We start from the raw sequence: 22,316 nt of genomic DNA, 5'->3' as shown, positions 1-22,316 counted from the left end.
TAGAGATACTGACAAGGCTCTGGAGACCTGGGACAGCAAGGGAAAAATCAAACTAAAGCTAAAAAAATCAAACTAAAGTGAGATTGAAGGGAAGAAGAAAGAAAACTGAAAGCACAAAGTGGGTTTGAAAAGGAAGGAATAAGAAGAGCTCAAAACAAAGCGTGGAAACAAAAAAAATATAACAAGATAAAAAGTGAAATGAAGGGTAGGAAATAGGAAAAAATAAGAATTATAACAAGTTAATTTTTAAAGAGTTAAATGTTAAAATATTGTAATGAAGTAGACATGAGTAGCATGTATGTATACACACTGAAGACCAGGGTGCAGAAGTAGGGGATGCCCGTCTCTGGTGCAGTTCATCTCCCTTCTCTGGATACTGTTTAACCATCCGCAATAGGAATTACTTCTCTTTTGAGCTCAAATATACTTCTGAAGCACATCACTTATTTTGGAATACACATTTCATCCAATATATCCAGGCTTCCTCATACCCTTAAGATGGGAATTACTTATATCTATTTAGGGGAAACACTCTTGCTACAGTCTGCCTGTATACACAGAGCATTTCTCCCTTGCATCCTTTCCACAACTGCTTTATTCACAGCAATACATTTTCCTACCTACTATTTATGACACTAAAAGCATTTCCACACCTACAGAATAGAGAGTATAGTATTCAGACCACAAAATCCCCACCAGTATTGAATCTTCCCTTATAAGTGATCAGAAGATATTAACGTGGGTAAAAATGTTATCCATACATGCGATGCATTAAATTTGGGTCTGAACTTTAAAAGAGAAGTTTTACAGGTCTTTATTCAATTTAATAAGTTACACATAGATGTTTAAAAATAAACAAACTGAAAATATTTTATTTAAAGTTGCCCCAATAGAACGCTGTCCTCGGGAGCCAAAAAATCTTACCGTGTTATAGGTGAAACCGCATTATATCGAACCTGCTTTGATCCACCGGAGTGTGCAGCCCCGCCCCCCCAGAGCACTGCTTTACCACGTTATATCCGAATTCATGTTATATCGGGTCACATTATATCGGGGTAGAGGTGTATTAAGTACCAATAAAAATAATCTAAGTCTTATAAGCCTTCTAGTTTACTAAAAATGGAGATGCATGATTTTGCTAGTTTTTTTTTTTTTTTAAACTTCCTTAAATCGGGACCCTATGTACTTACCATTTCCTGTAACGGTAAGGTTGTGGGTCCTGAAATTGTCCTCAGCACTGTCCAACCCCAAAGTGGTATGTGCCAGCAAACTGTATTTTGCACCACTGATTGTGAAAAACAAGGCAAGGTTTAAATATTTCTACATGACTTTTCTCAGGCAGTTATTAAAAGGAGTCTAGACAGTCCTAGAGATAACACATTTAGATATGGTGGAATGGTTAACTGCGAGGCACAAAGTTCAGTTAATCACCAAGAGTCTGCATATGCCTGTTTTAACTCTTTGTGGTATTGTCCCCACAAAATGGTTTGTGTACCTTTTTGAGAATATTTCAGTTTATCATGTATTCACATTGGTTGGGAATAGCCATTCTGAATTACAGATTGAAGGATTTTAATTGTATCACAAGTTGCCATTAAAGGAGTATTTTGTGGGAGAGACAGGGGTTGTGTGACTGACATGTTCTGTTCTCCATTTACACTAAAACTAACTTGGATATTCTCTTATTTTTATTTCACATTTATTCCTTGGAACAAACATCTTGTTTGAAAAACTATTTTGTTGACTTTTGTGACCCATATGCCATTATATGCTTCATAACATATTTAGTGCTTAGCCTGGTCGGTTTTCTTATGTTATTCTAAGGGCATATTTCTTTTTAAAAAAAAAGTTTTATAGAGCTCTGTGTTCTATGCTTTGGTTTGCCTTTATAGCAGGGACCAAACCACACATTCTAGCAGGACTGTAATATGGTTTTGTAATATTGGTATAACAGTTTGATTCTTTCTATACAGAAAGACCAGGCTACGTGGTAATGAAAGCAATGACAGTAAGGTTTATAGTGTAGATGGATCATTTGACAAATTGCGCTTACAAACCTCAGAACATTAAGTTTTTGTTCTGGCTTTTATCTAGTGGGGAAAGAAATCATAATTAGAATTCAGCATAGTGCATGTGGAATGCTGCTCTTGAAATGACCTAGTACAAACTTTGTTCATGTTTAATCTTTTTTCAAATACACTTCAGACAGATTAACAGATTTATAGCCCAGCAATGTAATACTTATTTCCCTTGGCTAATGAGTTTAAAATAAGTGAAGTTCACAAGAAAACTGCTCAATACCACTCACTATTCACACTAATAGCTTTAGCATCATACCCTTAAAATATCTTCAGTACAAAAGAAGACTACTGGGTAATAGGGGAAAAAGGACAGAAAGCAAAATGAGATTAAGAGATACTTAAAGTTTTGCTCTCCCATCACCTTCTACTCTTACTAAAGTATATTAATATGTTTTTAATAATGTTTTCCTAATGGCATTGTGGAAACAGTCTCTAAAGAGGAAGCACGAGCTGCCCTGCCCTATCCCTACCTATAGGAGAGGAAGCCAAAAAAGGAAACATAGCTGGCAAGGAGGTAGTGCCTCCATTCTAATACTCAACTACCGCATGGCAGGGTTGAGAGAAGTGTGATACTGGCATTGTGCATGTCAAATATTGTTGTATAACCTATTAAGGAGTGGAGTGGGAGGGGGAGAATCCTTAAATACCTGAACACAAAAGTGTCAGCATATGTGTATGCACCGTGCTAAAAACCGTCTCCAAGCAAAAGATTCTCCATAACTAGGTACCAAATATAACGTATAAATCAATCTGTGACTGTGCTATTTAAACTGTACACAGCTTAGTTTCTTCTCAAATTTTTGTACTGATTTTCAAGTTACTTCAAGCATGACTAATTATAGCAGTAACTTTCCCAAAGAAAACTACTTCATTTTTAAAATATGTTTTACAGTAATTTTTTCTAAAATTTAAACAGTCATTCCTTTCAGCCAACTTCAATATCATTTCCAAAAGTTTTAATTAAAAAAAAAAAGGTACTGATAATGAGCTAATCAGCATTGCTGACAGTGTTTTGTGTATACATTTGAGAGAATTAGCTGATTGTCTTATATTTCAGTTTTTTTGTGGTCACATCTAATCATTCTTAGTCAAATGTCACTTATGGAATAGTATTCTGCAGTTCTATAGCAACCTTCCATCTAACAACCTCAAAGTACTTTATCAAGCCATATTAAAACATTTAGTCATTAGGCATCTTAAAGGAGTTACAAGGCTGAGAACATACTGACTAAATAAAGAAATTAGAAGTCTAGAATAAATATGCCTTGCATCCAGAAACCACCTTATGTAGGCTTTTGAGGAGGGACAGGTGTACAGGAGTTTCTGATGAGGAAAGTTTTCCCTTTTGGATAGGGGAGGGTTGTGGTTTAATTTTGAGTTAGCTTCTGGATTATTTTACAGTCTTTTCAAAGCACCTAAACGGAAACAAACAAGCACAAAATGCTAAAATATCAAACTCTAAATAAATAAATATCAAGCAAAGATTCTATAACACAGTTGTTCCCCAGAACATCACAGGTAAATGATATAGGTTGGAAGTGGCATCTCTCAAGGAAAGATGGGGAGCAAAATTTGATAAATTACCATTAGGTAAAGAAGCTTTTGACTAAAATATTTAAGTGACAGTGTGTGCAACTGAAATTAAAACTCTTTTTGGGATGAGTGGCTGTGATTTGTAAGTCCCCAAATGTTACTGTTAATAGCACGCAACACTTCAAATATTCAGTTTTGCTAGTACTGACACTTATTTGGTCACATCTCATTTGTAGCATAAGAAAAAAGTTAATAGTGGAAACAGTACTCCATAGTATATGTTTATGATGTCAGTGTTACTTAAGAAGAAACTTTTTCATTTCATTATTTGAATATTTACATTGTTAACGTTAACGTTCCATTTACTCCTCTCCTACCCCTCCCCATCCCCTTCCATTAACATGTTGAAGGGCATCTCTCCTCCCAAAAGAAAGATAGGAGAATCTATCTCAGGAGGCTCTTAGTCACCAGGAATCAAGACAGAGAACTCAAGAGAGAAAAGAGGACTACTTTTAGATGGTTTGCTGTTACTTTTCTCTTTGAAAGCTGTAAACCATATGCAGGTAAATATGGCTAGCAACTAATTTATTTGCTACACCTAAAAACAAAAAGCCAGTGAAGGGATGTCTCTGCTTAACTTGGATACATGGCAATGCATCTAGCTGAGCTAATCACCAGACCCTCTGCAACATATTTCTTTCTAAATTAACCCATTACTCCAACCCAGGCCTACTCAAAACCACTGATGACAATAAAGTTGAAGCAACTAAACGAACATGCCTAAAATCCTCTCACTGTCTTAGCCACTAGTATTCTTTTTAAAACACGTTTTAGATAAATGTTTGGTTGGTGTTTAGGGGTTTCAGATACTCAAATAATAATTTAAATAAACTTGTGTCCCATTTCCAAGAACAATAGTTCAGGACCTGGAACAGAAGAAAGGCTAGAACTAATGTGATTAACATGGTTACCAACCAGATTTTTGTATTTGCTATCGATGTTGCCTCTTCAGACTTCTAACAACACTTTAAGAGACTAGCCAATTCTTATGAAAAATATAGGAGACTAGGTGAGGCCTCACTGGTGCCCAGTATTACTCTTTAAAATTCAGATACTTTTAGGACTATTGCTTATTGATATATGGACCAAATCATATACATTGTACTGAGTTGGAGCATGCTGGAATGAGCTTTCCAAGATTTTGTTTTGTCCTACTGGGTAAGATTTCTTGGAAAGGGCCTGTTTTTGAGCTAAAGCCAATAAATAGTCTTGCTAGTTTGACAAAGAAAACAGGAATTTTTTTTAATGTTTCCCTTTAAAAAGCAGTAGAGCAGATTTATGAATCATGACTCTGGCTTCACTCAATGTCTGACCTAGAATATGATACTAAAGAGAACCACTATTCTGTCTTACCTTTTTATCCACAGAAACAACATACATTGAATAGTTTTTTAAAAATTCCTAATAATTACCATTGAGGCACTTTGTTCAAATCACAGGCCAACTAAAAGTGTGGAAAATGTTACTGGACAAACTACAAAAATTTTAAGATTATTTTTAAAATGACTATTTATTATGGGAACAGCACTTCCAGATTATGTGAATGTGGAAAAACATGGAATCAAAAAGGGGAGGTTACTTACCTGTAACGGGAGGTTCTTTGAGATGTGTGGTCCCTATCTGCATTCCACTGAGGATTATGTGCAAGTGCCATGCACCTGGAGCTTTTGAAAGTAGTATTGTTCAGCGGTCCGCACATGTGGTTTCGCCCAAGACAATAAAGGGCGGGAAGGACTGCCATGATCTCCAGTTCCTTCTCCACCACATATTTATCAGATTCACAGTAGAGGGGAAGGAGGGTGGGACTGGAATACAGATAGGGACCATACACCTCAAATAACCTCCAGATACAGGCAAGTAAACTCCCCTTCTTCTTCAAGTGATGGTCCCAATGGTATTCCACTGAGGGTGATTGACAAGCAGTGTTTAGATAGGAGGAGGATGTGAGGAAGATGACGGAACTATAGAATGGAGGCTCACTGTACCGAATGAGGCATCTGTCGTGGAATCACATACTAGAGCATAGTGGGAGGAAAAGGTGTGTACCAAACTCCATGTGGCTACTTTACATACATCTGTAAGGGGCATGCCGTGGAGTGTAGCTGCGGTTGATACTTGTGCTCTCATTGAATGGGCCTGTATCCCACCTGGTGGGAAGCATCCCAACAATTGATAGCAATGCGTAATACATCCAGAGACTCATTTAGAGAGTCTCTGGGTGGAAATGACCTGCCCTTTAACTCTCTCTGCTATGGTGACAAACAGCATTGGAGACTTCTGGAATGGCTTTGTCCTTTGGAGGACAAAGACCAGGCCTCTACACACATCGAGTCATCATTCCTCATTAGAGGCATGTGGTTTGGGGAAGACAACAGGTAGATGTATGTGTTGGTTGAGGTGGAATCGGGAAACCATCTTTGGTAGGAACTTGGGATGCAATCAGAGTTAGACCTTGTCTTTATGGAATGTAGCGAAAGGGGTGTCTGCTATCAAGGCTCCCAACAAGACCTCTCATTGAGATAATGGCAACAAGGGACTTTCATGGAGAAGAGAAAAAGAGGGCAGAAGGCCAATGGTTCAAGTGGGGGCTCATTAATGAGGTAAGGACTAGGTTGAGGTCCCATTGGGGAGCGATAGGTTGAATGGGCATGTATTTATATAAAAGGCCCTTCCAGTATTGGGAAGTCAAGGGCAGGGCCGCTCAGAGGATTCAGGGGGACTGGGGCAAAGCTGGGGAGCTGCAGCGCTTGTACTCACCCGGTGGTGGTCTGGGTTTTCGGCAGCATTTTGGTGGCAGAGGGCCCTTCAGTCGCTCCGCGTCTTTGGCAGCACTGAAGGGCCCCCCGCCACTGAAATGCCGTCAAAGACCCAGGCCGCCGCCGGGCCAGGGCTCGTGGGGCCCCTGCAGAGCCCAGGGCAAATTGCCCCACTTGCCCCCCCGGGCGGCCCTGGTCAAGGGGTGGGTAAAAATCAAATGCCCATCCACTGGAGGGTGGAAGGCGTTAATGGCAGCTTCATGAACTCTGGTGGTGCTGAGAGTGAGACCTGAGGTTTTCAGATAGAGGAAATAGTCTAAGAGCTTTGGGATGCCCACAGCCTTGCCGTTGCACCCAGGAAGTGAAATACCCATTTGGCCTGATGGGAGCATCTCGTGGAGACCTTTTGGCCAGTGGAGAGAACTTCTTGCACTGCTAATGAGCAGTCTCATGCTAATGTAGGTGTCCATCCAAAAACCAAGCTTTCAGGTGTAGCATCCGTGGATTTGAGGGCTTGAGTCTGCTATTGTGTTGCATCAGCTTGGCGAAGAAGGGCATCCCAGTGATAAGGAGATGACTTCCAGTGGGATACTGAATATAGTGTCCATGGATTGGCGTATAGAAGAGTAGACCCTTTGCAGCCATAGCTGTAGTCCAACCGAGGAGAAGACCTTTCGACCCATAAGGTCTTGCCTTCCCTGTCTGCCGGGATGGAGCATGGGTGTTGTTGTTTGGTTTGCTCCCACACACAGCCTGTATCACCAAGGAGTTTGGTGGAGGATGTGAAAATAAAAATTCTGACACTTTAGTGGGGATGTAGTATCTTTTCTCAGCCGCCTTGGTGATGCGCACGTGGCCAGGGTATGCCACCCGGTGTGCGCCGGTTGAAGAATGGCCTCGTTGATTGGTAAAGCCACCTTTGCTGGTACCAATGCATACAGAATGTCTAGTAACTGATGTTGACTGTTCTACAGCTCTCCTAGTCAGATCTCAAAAGCATTGGCTATCCTCTGTAGTAGCTCTTGAAACTGTCGGCAGTCCTCTGGTGGGGAGGAAGTTGTCAATGACATGGCAGCATCTGGAAGTAACAAAGAGTCTCTCCATATTCACCAGTACTGTCTGAACCGGGCAAATCAGTGCGTCATCTAACTCCATTTCTGAATGTCTGCCAGACGAAGGTTGTGAGGACGAGATGGGGAAGTCCTCTTGAGGTAAACAAGACTGCTCTGAAGGAGAATACTGAGGCCACGAGCTCCAATATGGCCAACCTGGTTGATCTTGCTGCTGTTGAGCCTGTGCACAAGGAGCAGGGTACCAGCTCCGTGGGTAAGGCAAAGTGGGGAACCACCACGGTGCCGTCAGAACCCTTCAGTAGTTGTGCTTCAAGAGTGGGAGCGGTGGGCTATGTCGAATTTTCGTATCCTCAGAATTGGAGGCCTCCACAAATGGCGTTGCCAACAGAGCCATTGGAACGGGGTGTGTCAGAGTAGCATGGGTAGCATGTGGCAAAAGTACTGGGGGAGGAAAGGGCCCTCTCAGAAGGTGAGCGCATCAGAGCATGGGGAGACTTCAGTCCCTCCAAGGCGAATAGCTCATGGGGGCCAGGAACACTTCCAAGTCTTGCAGGCATCAGTGGTATCTGGTATGCTGATGGGACCAGAACCTTACCGGCATCTGTCTCAGAACCGACGGTTCATGGGAAGGTGGGACTCATGACTAGGCCTCAGCACAGGGTCCACAGCACTGATACCAGCAGAGCCGAATGGAGGTTCCGCAGTACAGGGAGGGCTTTTACATTGCTCAGGCTGATGTACAGTGGGGGCTCGCTGGCTAGGATCCAATTTCAGCCCCAGGGCAGCCTCCATGAGGTGCTTTTTGAGTCGAAGAACTTGGCTTTCCCACATATGGGCAAGGAAGGAAAGGCAGATACTACATCTGGCCACAATGTGGGATTCCCCCAAACAGCACTGGTGCTCATCGCTGATGGAAAACAAGCAAAGGCAGAAACCATGTTTTGAATCCTGGCAACTTTGGCCTAATCCAGTACCCAGGCATTGATGGGTGGGGAGGAGGGATTGTTTGGCAGGAAAACCGCTGAAGCTGCATTCCAAGTCCTTACTCCTATCAGCTACTATGAAACTAGAAATTACTTAAAAAAAAAAAAAAAACACAAACACACAACACACAATAAAACCATAACTATGAATGAGGCTAAAATCAATTTTTCTAAAATTTGTTGAAAGGACAAGAGAGTAACAAAAGCTTTGACTTGGACCAGGCAGCAGTGAGACGGAACTGGAGATGCTGGTGGTCCGCCCCGCCCTTTATCACCTCGGGCAAAACCACGAGGCAATAGAAGGGCACATGCCGAACAACACTACTTTCAAAAGTTCTGGCTCCAGGCACATGTGCATAACCCTAAGTGGAATACAATAGGGACCATCGCTCGAAGAAAATACTGTTCTGTGCCAAATTCAATTAAGTAAGCTCCTGCCAAGTGGCTAGTAAGAATTTAGTGCCTTAGACATTACACACACTTGTGTTTTACAGCAAGTGGGCAGAAAAGCTACAAATGAGAGATTGTGGAAACTGGTGCATGAATGTAGAGTGGAGGGAAATCACTATGCTAAATTTAACAGCAAAACAGCTGTTTAACAGGATAAAACAGCAATCTTTCTAACAGAAAAATCTAGCACATTTTACTTTGTTTCTTGCAACATACAACAGAGTAGAACAGAATGTTGGGAGAATAGGGAGGTAATATACCCTTTTTCTAAGTCACTGTAGCATAAACATATATGATAGTAAACTGTGTAAAGTTCTAGCTGTCTCAGTATAAAATACTGAAAATCTGAAATATTTAGAGTACAGCTATCAAGATGATATACACAACTCCTCAAGCTTTCTAAGAAAAAAAACAGAGCTGCAGGTGTATGGCTTGGGGGAAAAGGAGCGTAGGTAATTAGAGTTTACACATCTGAAAGAACAAGTACCGTGATACAGAGAAGGATAATTGCGAGTACCAGAAAAAAAGGTGGTTTTAAAAAGTATAAAGGTATTTCTATTTGTAAGAATAGTTTAAAAATGGAACAGGAACCAAGGTAAGATGCAGAAGCTCCATCACTAAAACACACTATTCACAATTAGGTCTTTCAAGTGATCAAAAAAAATTAATAGAAAACTACTTAAATACTTTTGGATGTTTTCTACATTTTCAAATATTTTGATTCAGTTACAACACAGAATATGAAATGTACAGTGCTCATTTTATATTTATTTTTATTACAAATATTTGCACTGTAAATAAAACAAAAGAAATAGTATTTTTCAATTCACCTAATACAAGGACTGTAGTGCAGTCTCTTTATCATGAAAGTTGAACGTACAAATGTAGAATTATGTACAAAAAATAACTGCATTCAAAAATAAAATAAACAATGTAAAACTTTAGCGCCTAGAAAGTCCATGCAGTCTACTTCTTGTACAGCCAATTGCTCAGACAAACAAGTTTTTACACATTTGCAGGAGATAATGCTGCCTACTTCTTGTTTACAATGACATCTGAAAGTGAGAATGGGCACTATTCTAGCTGCTGTCACAAGATATTTATATTCCAGATATGCTAAAGATTCACATGTTCCTTCATGCTTCAACCACCACTCCGGAGGAAATGCATCCATGCTGACGACAGGCTCTGTTAGATAACGATCCAAAGCAGTGTAGAACAACACATGTTCATCATCTGAATCAGATGCCACCAGCAGAAGGTGGATTTTCCTTTTTAGTGGTTCGGGTTCTGTAGTTTCCGCATGAGAGTGTCGCGCTTTAAAGACATCTGAAAGCAAGCGTCCCTCTCAGATTTTGTAAGGCACTTCAGATTCTTAAACTTTGGGTCGAGTGCTCTAGCTCTCTTTAGAAATTTCACATTGGTACCTTTTTGCATTTTGTCAAATCTGCAGTGAAAGTGTTCTTAAAATGAACATGTGTTGGGTCATCATCTGAGACTGTATAACATGAAATATATGGCAGAATGCGGGTAAAACAGAGCCGGAGACATACAATTCTCCCCCCAAGGAGATCAGTCATAAATTTAATTAATGCATTTTTTTTTAAAACGAGCGTCGTCACCACGTCCTCTACAGTGGTGACTGAAGAATGAATTGGCATACGAATGTTTAGCATATCTGTCACATAAATACCTTGCAATGTCAGCTACAAAAGTGCCATGTGAATGCCTGTTCTCACTTTCACATGACATTGTAAATAAGAAGCAGACAGCATTATCTCTCGCAAATGTAAACAAAACTTATTTGTCTTAGCAACTGGCTGAACAAGAAGTAGGACTGAGTGGACTTATAGGCTCTAAAGTTTTACATTGTTTTGTTTTTTAATACAGTTATGTAACAAAAAAACTATGTTTGTAAGTTGCACTTTCACGATAAAGAGATTGCACTACAGTACTTGTATGAGGTGAATTGAAAAATACTATTTCTTCTGTTTATCATTTTTACAGTGCAAATATTGGTAATCAAAAATGATATTGGTAATCAAAAATATAAATACACTTTGTATTCTGTGTTGTAATCAAAATAAATACATTTGAAAATGTAGAAAAACATCCAAAAATATTTAATACATTTCAATTGGTATTGTATTGTTTAACAGTATGATTAAAACGGCTATTGATCATGATTAATTTTTTTTTAGTTAGTTGCATGAGTTAACTGTGATTAATAGACAGCCCTAGTCACAATATGTTAGATAAGGCACTCAGATATTCAGTAGGGACAGTACTGAGTACTGCACAACAGGAGGACTAGAGGGCCTACTAGATTTTTCCCCACCTTAAAAAGTCTAATTACATTAATAGTTTTTTCCATTTAATATTAAAGAATTAAGATTTTAAACAGCAGTATTAAAGTATATCAAGTGTGCTTGGCACCCACAAATCCCACTAAAGTCAAAGAGAACAGAAGGTACTGTGTACCTTTGAAAATTAGGCCACTTCTATTTATATATATTACGGGACCTAACTTTAAGCACCCCAATTTGAAAACATCTGTCAAAATATTTGCCAACTATTCCACACTGCACAGCGTGCAGTTGTGGTGTTCCACCTGCTGATTACCAACATGTATGTTTTCTCATGTCTGTTTAAAAAAGAAATTGATTATGTAGCTTGTAAACAATAGTAGATTTTTGCAGCAGTGTGGTGATGAGGTAATACCTGTTCATGTATTTAAGGTCAAGACTCAAGGCTGATGTACATGATGTTAATTCACTCCTGCATTCTGATTTTCACTTGAAATGAAAATTGTGTTCCACATGGGCATACCCTGAAATACTCGTATCTTAGCAATTTCCTAAAGTTCTACAAGATATTTTAGCCTACAAGAAACACAATTAAGAAAAAATAGCTTACGGTATGATTGGGTCAGTGAATGAAAAGGATTCAAGGTCGTCTTCTTGCAAAGAGTTGATTTTCTTTCCAGTAGCTTTACCAATGGATGTCTTAAGCTTCTTGGCTAGCTTCTTAGGAGTGTTTGTTATAGTTGAAGATTGGTCTGTACAGCAACTATACACTTCAAACTTTACTTGGAAGTCTGGCCCTGCTTCATCACTGAAAACAATTTTTTTGGATAACTTGTGAATTAACAGAGTACAAAATGAAGGTACAATAATGTATACTGTTCATTAAGGTAAAGAATTCCATTAGATTGCCAGAACAAATTGTGTGTTAAAATGGAATTAAGGACAAGAGTACGTGTCAGCAATTTAAGAACAGAAATCATTATAGGGATGTTATAATTATCCCATAAACAAACATTATAAAAACACAGGAAATTCAAAGCGTAGACTAAAATGTGAGAAAGCCAAATGTATTATGGAAATGCAGTTAAGGCATCCAAATGAACAACCAACATGATATACTGTACCAGTACATATACCTCAGTAATGAATATATCTCAATCTACTTGAAGCTGAAGTTCAAGTTTGTTTGAGAGTATGACTGTAAGGAATTAAATATATGCATCACAGAAAGTTCTGTGTGAAATTAATAAAGAGCTTGTTGCAGTGCATAAATGAGTTTGGATATTACCATATTTGGCTGCAAAGGCATGTAAGTTGCTGTGGCTATTAATATTGCTTGACCTAGTGACTTCCCTGATTTTTAGTCACTGTATTAATAGCAATGGCACTTGAGCAATTAAGTTTTTTGTGAGGGATTACAAAATGCTTGGGCTTTTCATACAATTTAGTTTTAAACTCCCAATGCTGAAGCTTTAGATTAGATTCACAAGGCATTAAATGGATAACTATTCTGAATGCTAAAAAGTGACATTTCTATTCATTATCAAATTTCAATTTGAAATTTCAAAATACAGCATTTCTAAGTGATGGTTCCCAAAAGTCTAGATTTGTAGAAAATGAACTGCATGAATAGTAAAAAAAAGTGTATAATAAAACTAAATAAATATTCTTAACACACTGAAATTGTTTGGTTTAAACAATGCCTTTGGATTAGTTTCTCCAAGGGCCCTGCAATCTCTAATGTGCCTTTGCTATATGCATCAACAACAGCTGAGTGGACTGAAAGGTTCTCTCAAGTTGTTAGACAGAAACCTGGGCAATTAAGGGGTTGACTTAAGAGAATCTACAAATATTTTTTAAATAGTTTGTTTCCCTTTCTACTTTTTTATGCTTTATAAAGATAAAGATTTTATAAAAGTTCTTTAACCTTAGAAACATCAGGAATATCAAAGTAGTCTTCTGTGGTTTGCTCCAAGACTTACTACGGGTCTGTTGTTAGCTCTCCTACCCTTTAAGGGGCGGAGTTAAATCTTTGCCTTAAATATTCATTTGAACAGGTATTAACAAAAAACATTCTTAAAGTTTGTTTAAAAATCCCTTTCCTTCTCAACTTCTCAGTTTTCAGTCTATCAACTTTTGTTTTAACTAGTTCTTGAGTTACCAGAGAGCTTCCAGGGTAGATATGACTCAAATTTCTAATTAAAAACAACGAGGAAAAAAAACTTAAGTGCCTCACAACCTTTCTTTATACATTAAAAAACACACAAAAAGGAATACAAGCCCAATTCCTCCTCCACCTTTAATGGAGAAGTGAAAACTGAACAGGAAGTTGTTCAAACGAGAAGGATGGTGGCTGTGGCACAGGCTCATGAAGGTGCAGTGGACGATCAAGCAGGGAGTGAGTTTGTTTTTCAGTACATAGTGTCAATAAGGAGGTGAACTATGGGGCTCCTTAAAAAAAGATATGATAGCAGCCTTATGTGGTGATTGCATCCAACATTTTAAGTATTAATGTTTCTTGTTTACATGAAGTTCTGTATACTTTCAGTTTCAATGCATTAATTTAAATTTCACACGCACACACACCCCATTCATTTAAATCACAATAAGACATTTCTGAATATGACACAATGGAAAAGGCATTTAGTGATTCAGCTAAACATAGCATCCCTATATAGGCGCCCAAATTCCTTGGGTAAAGAGAAGGATTCAACACCCATCCAAGTCACCAGAAGACCTTCCATTTATTTCAGTAGCTGTTGGATCAAGACCTATGTACATACCACCTCATGTCTTTTTTCATAAGAATCACAAAAGTGAACATATTTACTTGGTTCAACAAAAACTGATACTCACAATATGGTTACATTTTCAAAACAGATATCAGTTATTGCTTTATCCACAATAACCATGTCTGTATCAAAAACCTCAGCTCCCATTTTGAATAAGCAAAAAATTGCATAGCGCTGTGATCCTGTAGAAGAACCAAAGAAACATTTTAGCAGAGATGTTATGTAACACAACGTTAAAGGTTTCCTGTAAATGAAGACACTGAAATGAGTTTCAAATGAAATTTAACTTGAATCTATGATGTGTTATCAAAGAATTCTTGTAATCATAAATTATACATCCTAGAGTGTTGTGCATTTTGTAGTTGAACCATCAAAGCTGCTGCATCTGTAGAGCAACATTTCTAGAAAGAAAAATTAATTTCAACCTCTACTCAAGCATTCCTTTCTACGGGCATTTATAATAATATTTGCTAATAAATTCAGAAACTTTTTATTAAAGTATTTGTGCTCAATAGGATTGATTTAAAAACAAAAACAGCTGAACACCAGAGTGCATTCTGTATTATGAATGCACTCATGGATTAGAGTATTTTGCCATACTAAACCCTGCTGACCCTATTGAAAAAATCAAAGTGAAATCAATGTCTGGTGACAGCTGGAACAGATTTAGGGTTAATCTCCATTACATAGAAAAGTACGTGCATTTGTGAAGACTACGAAATAATCCACTCAATGCCAACAGACAGAACTTTCATTTAAATTCTTCTCTGGCAAAGGCATCTCCTACCAAATACTCTTTCAAATTAAGGCAAAAAGATACAAGAAATTTATTCAGAATTTTTTCGGCTATTAGTCAACTTAGTGGTGCCACTTTTCTATTTCTTCCTCTGAAGTTTCAATCTCTCTCTCTCAAAAGCATCTCCAACACCCACCTAACCTACAGTATTAGAGTTTCATTCAGCTCAGATACGCCCAAGCTTCTCCACAGCACCACTTTTTCAGTAGTAGCAATTTAAATGAATAGAAACTGCATAATTCTAACCTATTTTAAACGGCTACCACCACTACCTTCAGGGTAAGGGCTCCTGTGCAGTAGTGCAGATAGTATTTAGTTTTGCAAAATTCTCTCAAAAAAATAGGTGAAAAGGAGGGTCTCAACTCCATGTCCAGTTTAAACTTTGATTAACATTACCTGTTTATAACAGTTCAATAAAATCTAACGTACTTTCTTTACTGTTGAAGTGATCAGAGCCTTTCCACATTAATGGTATGCGAATATCTAAAGAAGAAAAGGAAAAATTAAGTTATAAACAACAGTGTAGACCTGCAGGCCAAATAAAACACAGAATATTTCTGGTCTGTTTTTCTACCTTCTATTTCTGGCCATAGTAGGCCCTACTCTTTCTATCCAACAAATAGCATAACTAATTCAATCGCTACCACTTAGTGCCAAAAGAAACTTCATAATTTAACTAGTTCAATATGAAGTGTCATTCTCCTTTAGAAATGTTCTTTATCCCAGTATAGTTTATAATCTTATTTAAGAATCTGAAATAACATCTCCAGGTGGCTCCTGGAACGTGGCTCTGAGTGATATTTAAGTCAATTTTACAGTGAAGACATGTTAAGTGAAATACTCTTGCTATGTTTGTGCTGGGAACCACTCATTTTGCTACAAGACAGACAACCCCTCTATAGGAGAAGTTTGTGCAGCAAGTGCTTTTTCTTGCCTTGCCAGTCATTGAGCAAATACCACTTTCAATTACATACTGAATTTGGATCACCTTGCCTGACACAAAAATTTTTAAAAAGCTTTTTAGAAGAACTGTTGATTAATCACTATTAACTCACGCAATTAACTCAAAACAAATTAATCATAATTTAAAAAATTAATCATGATTAAATCGCAGTTTTAATTGCACTGTTAAATAATAAATTTCAATTGGTATTCTATTAAATATTTTGGATGTTTCTCTACATTTTCATGTATATTGTATTCTGTGTTGTAACTGAAATCAAAGTGGATATTTTTGCTTACAAATATTTGCACTGTAAAAATGATAAACAAAAGAAATAGGCTTTTTCAATTCACCTCATACAAGCACTTTCTTGCAATCTCTTTGCCGTGAAAGGGAAAACTTAAAAATGTAGATTGCTTTTGTTACATAACTGCACTCAAAAACAAAACAATGTAAAACTTCAGAGCCTACAAGTCCACTCAGTCCTACTTCTTGTTCAGCCAATCGCTAAGACAAACAAGTTTGTTTACATTTAAGGGAGATATTGCTGCCCTCTTCTTATTTACAATGTCACCAGAAAGTGAGAACAGGCATTTGCATGGCACTTTTGTAGCTGGCATTGCAAGGTATTTATGTGACAGATATGCTAAACATTTGTATGCCCCTTCATGCTTCAGCCACCATTCCAGAGGACATGCTTCCATGCTGGTAGCGCTCATTAAAAAAAATAATGTGTTAATTAAATTTCCAACTGAACGCTTTGGGGGAGAATTGTATGTCCCATGCTCTGTTTTACCCACATTCTGCCATATATTTCCTGTTATAGCAATCTTGGATGATGACCCAGCACATGTTCATTTTAAGAACACTTTCACCACAGATTACACAAAACGCAAAGAAGGTACCAATGTGAGATTTCTAAAGATAGCTTCAGCATTTGACCCAAGGTTTAAGAATCTGAAATGCCTTCCAAGATCTGAGAGGGACGAGATATGGAGCATGCTTTCAGAAGTCTTAAAAGAGCAACACTCCGATGTGAAAACTACAGAACCCAAACTACCAAAAAATAAAATCCACCTTCTGCTGGTGGCATCTGACTCAGAAAATGAAAATGAACATGCGTCAGTCCGCACTGCTTTGGATTGTTATCGAGCAGAACCCGTCATCAGCATGGACCCATGTCTTCTGGAATGGTGGCTGAAGCATGAAGGGACGTGTGAATCTTTAGCGCATTTGGCACATAAATATCTTGTGACGCCATTTACAACAGTGCCCTGAGAACACCTGTTCTCACTTTCAGGTGACATTGTAAACAAGAAGTGGGTAGCATTATCTCCTGCTAATTTAAACAAACTTGTTTGTCTGAGCAATTGGCTGAACAAGAAGTAGGACTGAGTGGACTTGCAGGCTCTAAAATTTTAGATTTGTTTTATTTTTGAATGTAAGTTTTTTTGTACATAATTCTACATTTGTAAGTTCAACTTTCATGATAACGTGATTGCACTACAGTCCTTGTATTAGGCAAATTGGTAAATACTATTTCTTTTGTCTTTTTACAGTGCAAATACTTGTAATCAAAAATAAATATTAAGTGAGCACTGTATACTTTGTATTCTGTGTTGTAATTGAAATCAGTATATTTGAAAATGTAGAAAACATCCAAAAATATTTAAATAAATGGTGTGATTAATTTTTTTAATCACTTGACAGCCCTACTTTTTAGTTAAAAGAAAAGGTTACCTTTTACTTTATAACCATATTAAAGGGCTAAAGGCAGAGCAGCTTAATTCTTCTAAGTCACTTGCTGTCAGTAACTAATGATGGAGTTGGTATTTCTTTAAACAAACGTATTAGTTCATCTATCCTGTTAAGTTCAATTATATCTGACACTGGCAAACAGCAGTGCCTATTGATATTTATAGATTTATTCCTCAAATACATGTCACATGAAGTGAACTCCATAAAACAAAGTTGGCTCCAGAAGTACAATACAGCAACTTTATAAAGAGCATGCAATATATTAGGTGACTTGGGATGGTGAACAGCATTAGTGCAAATATGCAGGTTTTCATTAAAAATCTTTAACACATTTTTATATAGGAACTTTACTGGTTGTGGAATTGGTCTGTACAGAAAGTATACAGAAAAAAAAATACACAGATACTTGTTCAGCAAGTTCCATTAGTCAGTTATTCTCAGAGGATTTTTCATCCAAGGTTCCTTGTTGTTTTAATTGTAACAACCTTACTGCTGGTCCAAAGTGTTTGATTTGTTCAGTACAATGTTACCTAGACCAGTAGCTTTGCCATTCTTGAGGGCGCTATTGTGGAGGTTAATTCGGTCATTTTCCACTGTGCCTCAAAATTATAAATTTCCTGCTCTTCTTGCTACTCAAGCCGCAATTTGGGTTGTCTGTGTGGTGCCCTGTTATTTTCCAGGAGTTGGTGTACGACCTGGTCTGCAAGAACGTTGTAGTGTTGCTCTGCCTTTCTTGGGTCGTTGTTAAGCTTCCAGATGGTAATCCATGCTTTCTTACTGCTATGGGTCATATCCGTACTTGCAAGAAGATTCTGCCATGACTTCCATTTTTCCTCCATTAGTGCAGAGACCAGTTCTTCACAATTGTAGTCTGTGCACATTTTGGCTACCGGGTTGTGTTTGGCACACCAGAGCCCTTTGATATTTGCTGATATTCTTGTCAGTGTTGTCTTGATGAGGACCATTCTGAATGACATTGACGACTGCTTTGATGTTCAGGTACAGTCAGTCGGTTATGCTGACGACTGAGTTGGTCTGCAGGCATAGAAATTCTTTAGTTATATTGCAGTCATAGGCGTTCAGCAGGATGTATAGCTTTAGAGAATCTAGCCACCAGACTAGCTGACATTTGGTCTGACCAAATCGAACACTTTGGACCAGCAACAAAGAACCAATTACTTAAGTTGTTTAACGTGCTCAGCTACACACAAAGCAATGAGTTGCGGCACTCCTGAAGCCACAGAAGGATGCAGTGGAGCTGAAGAAATTCAGGCTTATATCACTATTATCACTTCTGCAAACTGTATAAGCATCACATCTCAAGTCATCTATCACCATATGTTCAAAAGCAACTAATCCCAGAGTAAGGTGGATTCTACCCAAGAAAACCATGCACCGGAAAAATACTAAACATCAGTCAATACTACAAAGATGGCCTTGAAAAGGATATGGTAACAGGCACTGTATTTGTTGTCCTATCAGCAGGATAGGACATAATAAATTACTGAAGGCTCCTCTAAAAAATACAACACTTTGTATAACGGATACAATCTCTATTAGAGCACTGATGTTCTTACATTAAACTACACAGGAAGCAGAGCTTATGGTGGCAAAAGAAAATGGCCTACCACAAGCGAGCATACTCTTGCCAGTACTTTTCAACATCTAATAAGTTTTATCTATGCCAACGATCTATGTGTTGCTGCCCCAGCCAAGGATCTCATTCTGAAGTAAGTTACATTAATATCGGCACCATCTGGGCTCTCAGTCTATTACATTAAGAACCAGCTGCATGCCAACACAGCCAAAACACAAGTGAGTCTCTTCCATCCTCAGCATCTGAGGCCAATATACAGCACATCATCATCTGGAATGGGGTATCAGTTACTCAACACTGAAACGGAGTGACACTATACGGCACTCTCTCCTTCAAGGCACACATGAAGACGACAAAAGGCAAAGTTAGCACCTGGAACAACATACTCAGGAAGCTTGCAAATTCAAAATGGGGAACCAACCCAGCAACATTAACAGCCACTGCACTTGCACTTTGCTATTCGACAGCTGAATATGCACGTCCACTGTGGGAAAGATCAACTCACACAAAGAACCTGGACCATGTGCTGAATTAACAGCTACTGCTACATCATATGATGCCTAAAACAAACAGTGAGCGGCCTTTTTGTGCTTGCTGGAACTGCTTCTGTGGCTATTAGGAAAGCAATTACAAGCAAAAAAGAATGATTGCAACAGGTTGAAGATACCAGACATCTGCTTCATGGTCACAGCAGTTAGATGCCTAAAATCTTGGAAAAGCTTCCTAACTGCAACAGACCCACTTAAAAAGTCACTGACAGCTACACAAGTGGAAATGTGGCTCAAAAAGTTACAGGAATCTCTTTTTTTTTCATTTGAAAAAACTGAGCATGGAAAATTTCAGCCTTAAAAGACAAAGGTCTGAAAGTTATAAAATATGGAAACGGAGTTACAATAGAAAAGTTTTTGAAACTTTAACCATGGAAAGTCATGAATGACTGCTTTAATGCTCTAAAAAACTACATTGGCTAACAAAAGTACTTTTGTATGCCTCCTTCTACATCATGAAAAATGAAAAATTTACGCCTTAATCAGAAAAAGTCATCAGGATATAGACACTCAATTACTTGAACAAGTTTAACATGATACTTATAAACCATTTATCAAAAATTCAGATCAATTTTCACACATTTTAATTTCAGTTACAATTAGCTGTAAATCCATATGGATTTAAATTAGATACATTCATGTAGTACAATTAATCAGTTTTAAATCCAATGATTCCTTTTGACATTTTATTTATAGATTATAAAAACAGACCTTTAAATTACAGTTATGCTTTCTGATCAACATTTAATTTATTGTCTGCTGACAAAGTAATTGGTAAAACAGATAAATTACATAGTTTATTCATGCAAGGGGGATTTAAATGCGTGAAAACAATATAAGAGCAAGAAAAATTATGGATAATGAATGTATTCCCCACTCCATGCTGAGATAAAGCTGCCACCCTTCCGAGTCTATTCTATGTGCCCTAGCATCCAACAAAATGATTACAAGATTCCATTAAGCCTTGGTGACAGAACAGCATATTTCACACACCCCAAAAAGGAAAAGACAAATTTAACTTACTTTTAAACTTTCTCTACTGTAATAAAAAATAGTCATTTTAACTTGTTTTTTGGTGTTTATTGCTCATTTAAGCAGTGAATTAAAAAAAAGCATTGCCAATGTCTACCAGATTTTTGCGGGCACCATCAGCAACTACACTATGAACCAACCTCAGCCATGGTTAAGGCTACAAGTCAGTCACGGATTCTGTGATTTTATGAGACCTCTCTGACTTCCTGAAAATTTCAGTGATTCAGCCCTGCGACACTTAGGGCTCCAGCTTCAGCCCCATGGCAGTGGCTTCAATAAATCCGTAATTTATTGTTCATTGCCCATGTCCTGTCCGTGACTTAATAAAAATACCAGTGCCAAAATCATAGCCTTAGTCATGGTATAAGGTCAACAGAGTAGCACATGTTTACACAAAGGGTACGTCTACACTACCCGCCGAATAGTGATCGATCTATCGGGGATCGATTTATTGTGTCTAGTGTAGAAGCGATAAAATCGATCCCCGACTGCTCTGCCATCAACTCCGGAACTCCACCGTGGCGAGAGGCGGAAGCGGAGTCGACGGGGGAGCAGCAGCAGTCGACTCGTCACCGTCCTCACAGCCAGGTAAATCGACCTAAGATATACTATTCACATAGCTGAAGTTGTGTATCTTAGGTCGAGCCCCCCCCCAGTGTAGACCTAGCCTAAGGCTAAAGCTGGCCCAACATGTACACATGCTTGTTTAGATGCAGAACCTACAGTATAACCTTTTTAAAAAAATTTATTCAGGAAGTGAACACTTGATTCATCAAGTTGGAAGAACCTCAATTCCTATCATAAAATTTTGAAAGATACATTTGGAATCTAACACTTCAGTTTCCCTGTAGTTTCCTTACTTATCTTGTGTCAAATCATATCAAAAATCAATGGCACATCTGTAAATTGAAGATGAAAATACTTCCCTACCCCACAGAGGTGTTCTGAGAATAAATAAAGGATTGTGAAGCACTTTGAGATGTACTGATGAAGTGCTGAATAAAAGTTAAGTATTATTACAGTAAACGCTCATTAGTAGCAACATATTGGTGCCCTTTTGCTATGTTGCTCCTAAGTGGCTGTTGCTGTTATGGGGAATGTGCTGACAATTCACAACAGGGAAAGTGTTCCCAAGGGAAATGTTGCTCATAAGCAGCGGTTGCTCTTACAAGGTGTTGCTGCAAACAAATATCTACTATATTATATTATAAGATCCTACAGATTTCATGATAGGATCATGTAGAAGTTAGGCTATAAGGGATCAAGGAAAATATTTTTAAAAGCACCTAACACAAATCCTATTCACTTTCAAAAGGATTTGGGCACTTTTCAAATTTTTATCCCAAGACTTTAACATTTATTTTTAAGTAAATTAATATATTTATCTTTCAAACATGTTTAAGCATATAGGCAGATACAAAAGCATTCCATAATATGAAAGTCCTTCAAAGTAGTAGGAAGATCTTGGGTGGGGTTTTCAAAAGCTCCCAAATTACTAAAGAGCACAGGTTCCACTGAAAGGCAATGGCTTATGCTCCTAAATCATCTAAGCTTTTTTTTAAATCCCACCTTGTTTGTATATTTGGCCAAATGAAAAAAAAACTGTCC

The 22,316-nt window shown here is 38.1% G+C and overlaps 1 protein-coding gene across 2 annotated transcripts in view; it reads right to left on the bottom strand.

Moving 5' to 3' along the window:
- Positions 1-22,316, bottom strand: part of RTKN2 (rhotekin 2) — a 60,680-nt gene that overhangs the window by 23,812 nt on the left and 14,552 nt on the right. For both annotated transcript variants that reach the window (XM_039481761.1, XM_039481762.1), the window contains exons 4-7: positions 15,260-15,313; positions 14,099-14,216; positions 11,853-12,050; positions 1,191-1,285 (exon numbers count right to left, since the gene is read on the bottom strand). In XM_039481761.1, coding sequence (XP_039337695.1) covers positions 1,191-1,285; positions 11,853-12,050; positions 14,099-14,216; positions 15,260-15,313 — 465 coding nt within the window. The remainder of the gene's footprint in view (positions 1-1,190; positions 1,286-11,852; positions 12,051-14,098; positions 14,217-15,259; positions 15,314-22,316) is intronic.

The sequence above is a fragment of the Mauremys reevesii genome, linkage group 7 (assembly GCF_016161935.1).
Source record: "Mauremys reevesii isolate NIE-2019 linkage group 7, ASM1616193v1, whole genome shotgun sequence".
Taxonomy (NCBI): domain Eukaryota; kingdom Metazoa; phylum Chordata; order Testudines; family Geoemydidae; genus Mauremys; species Mauremys reevesii.
This window is presented reverse-complemented; position numbering and strand designations above follow the sequence as displayed.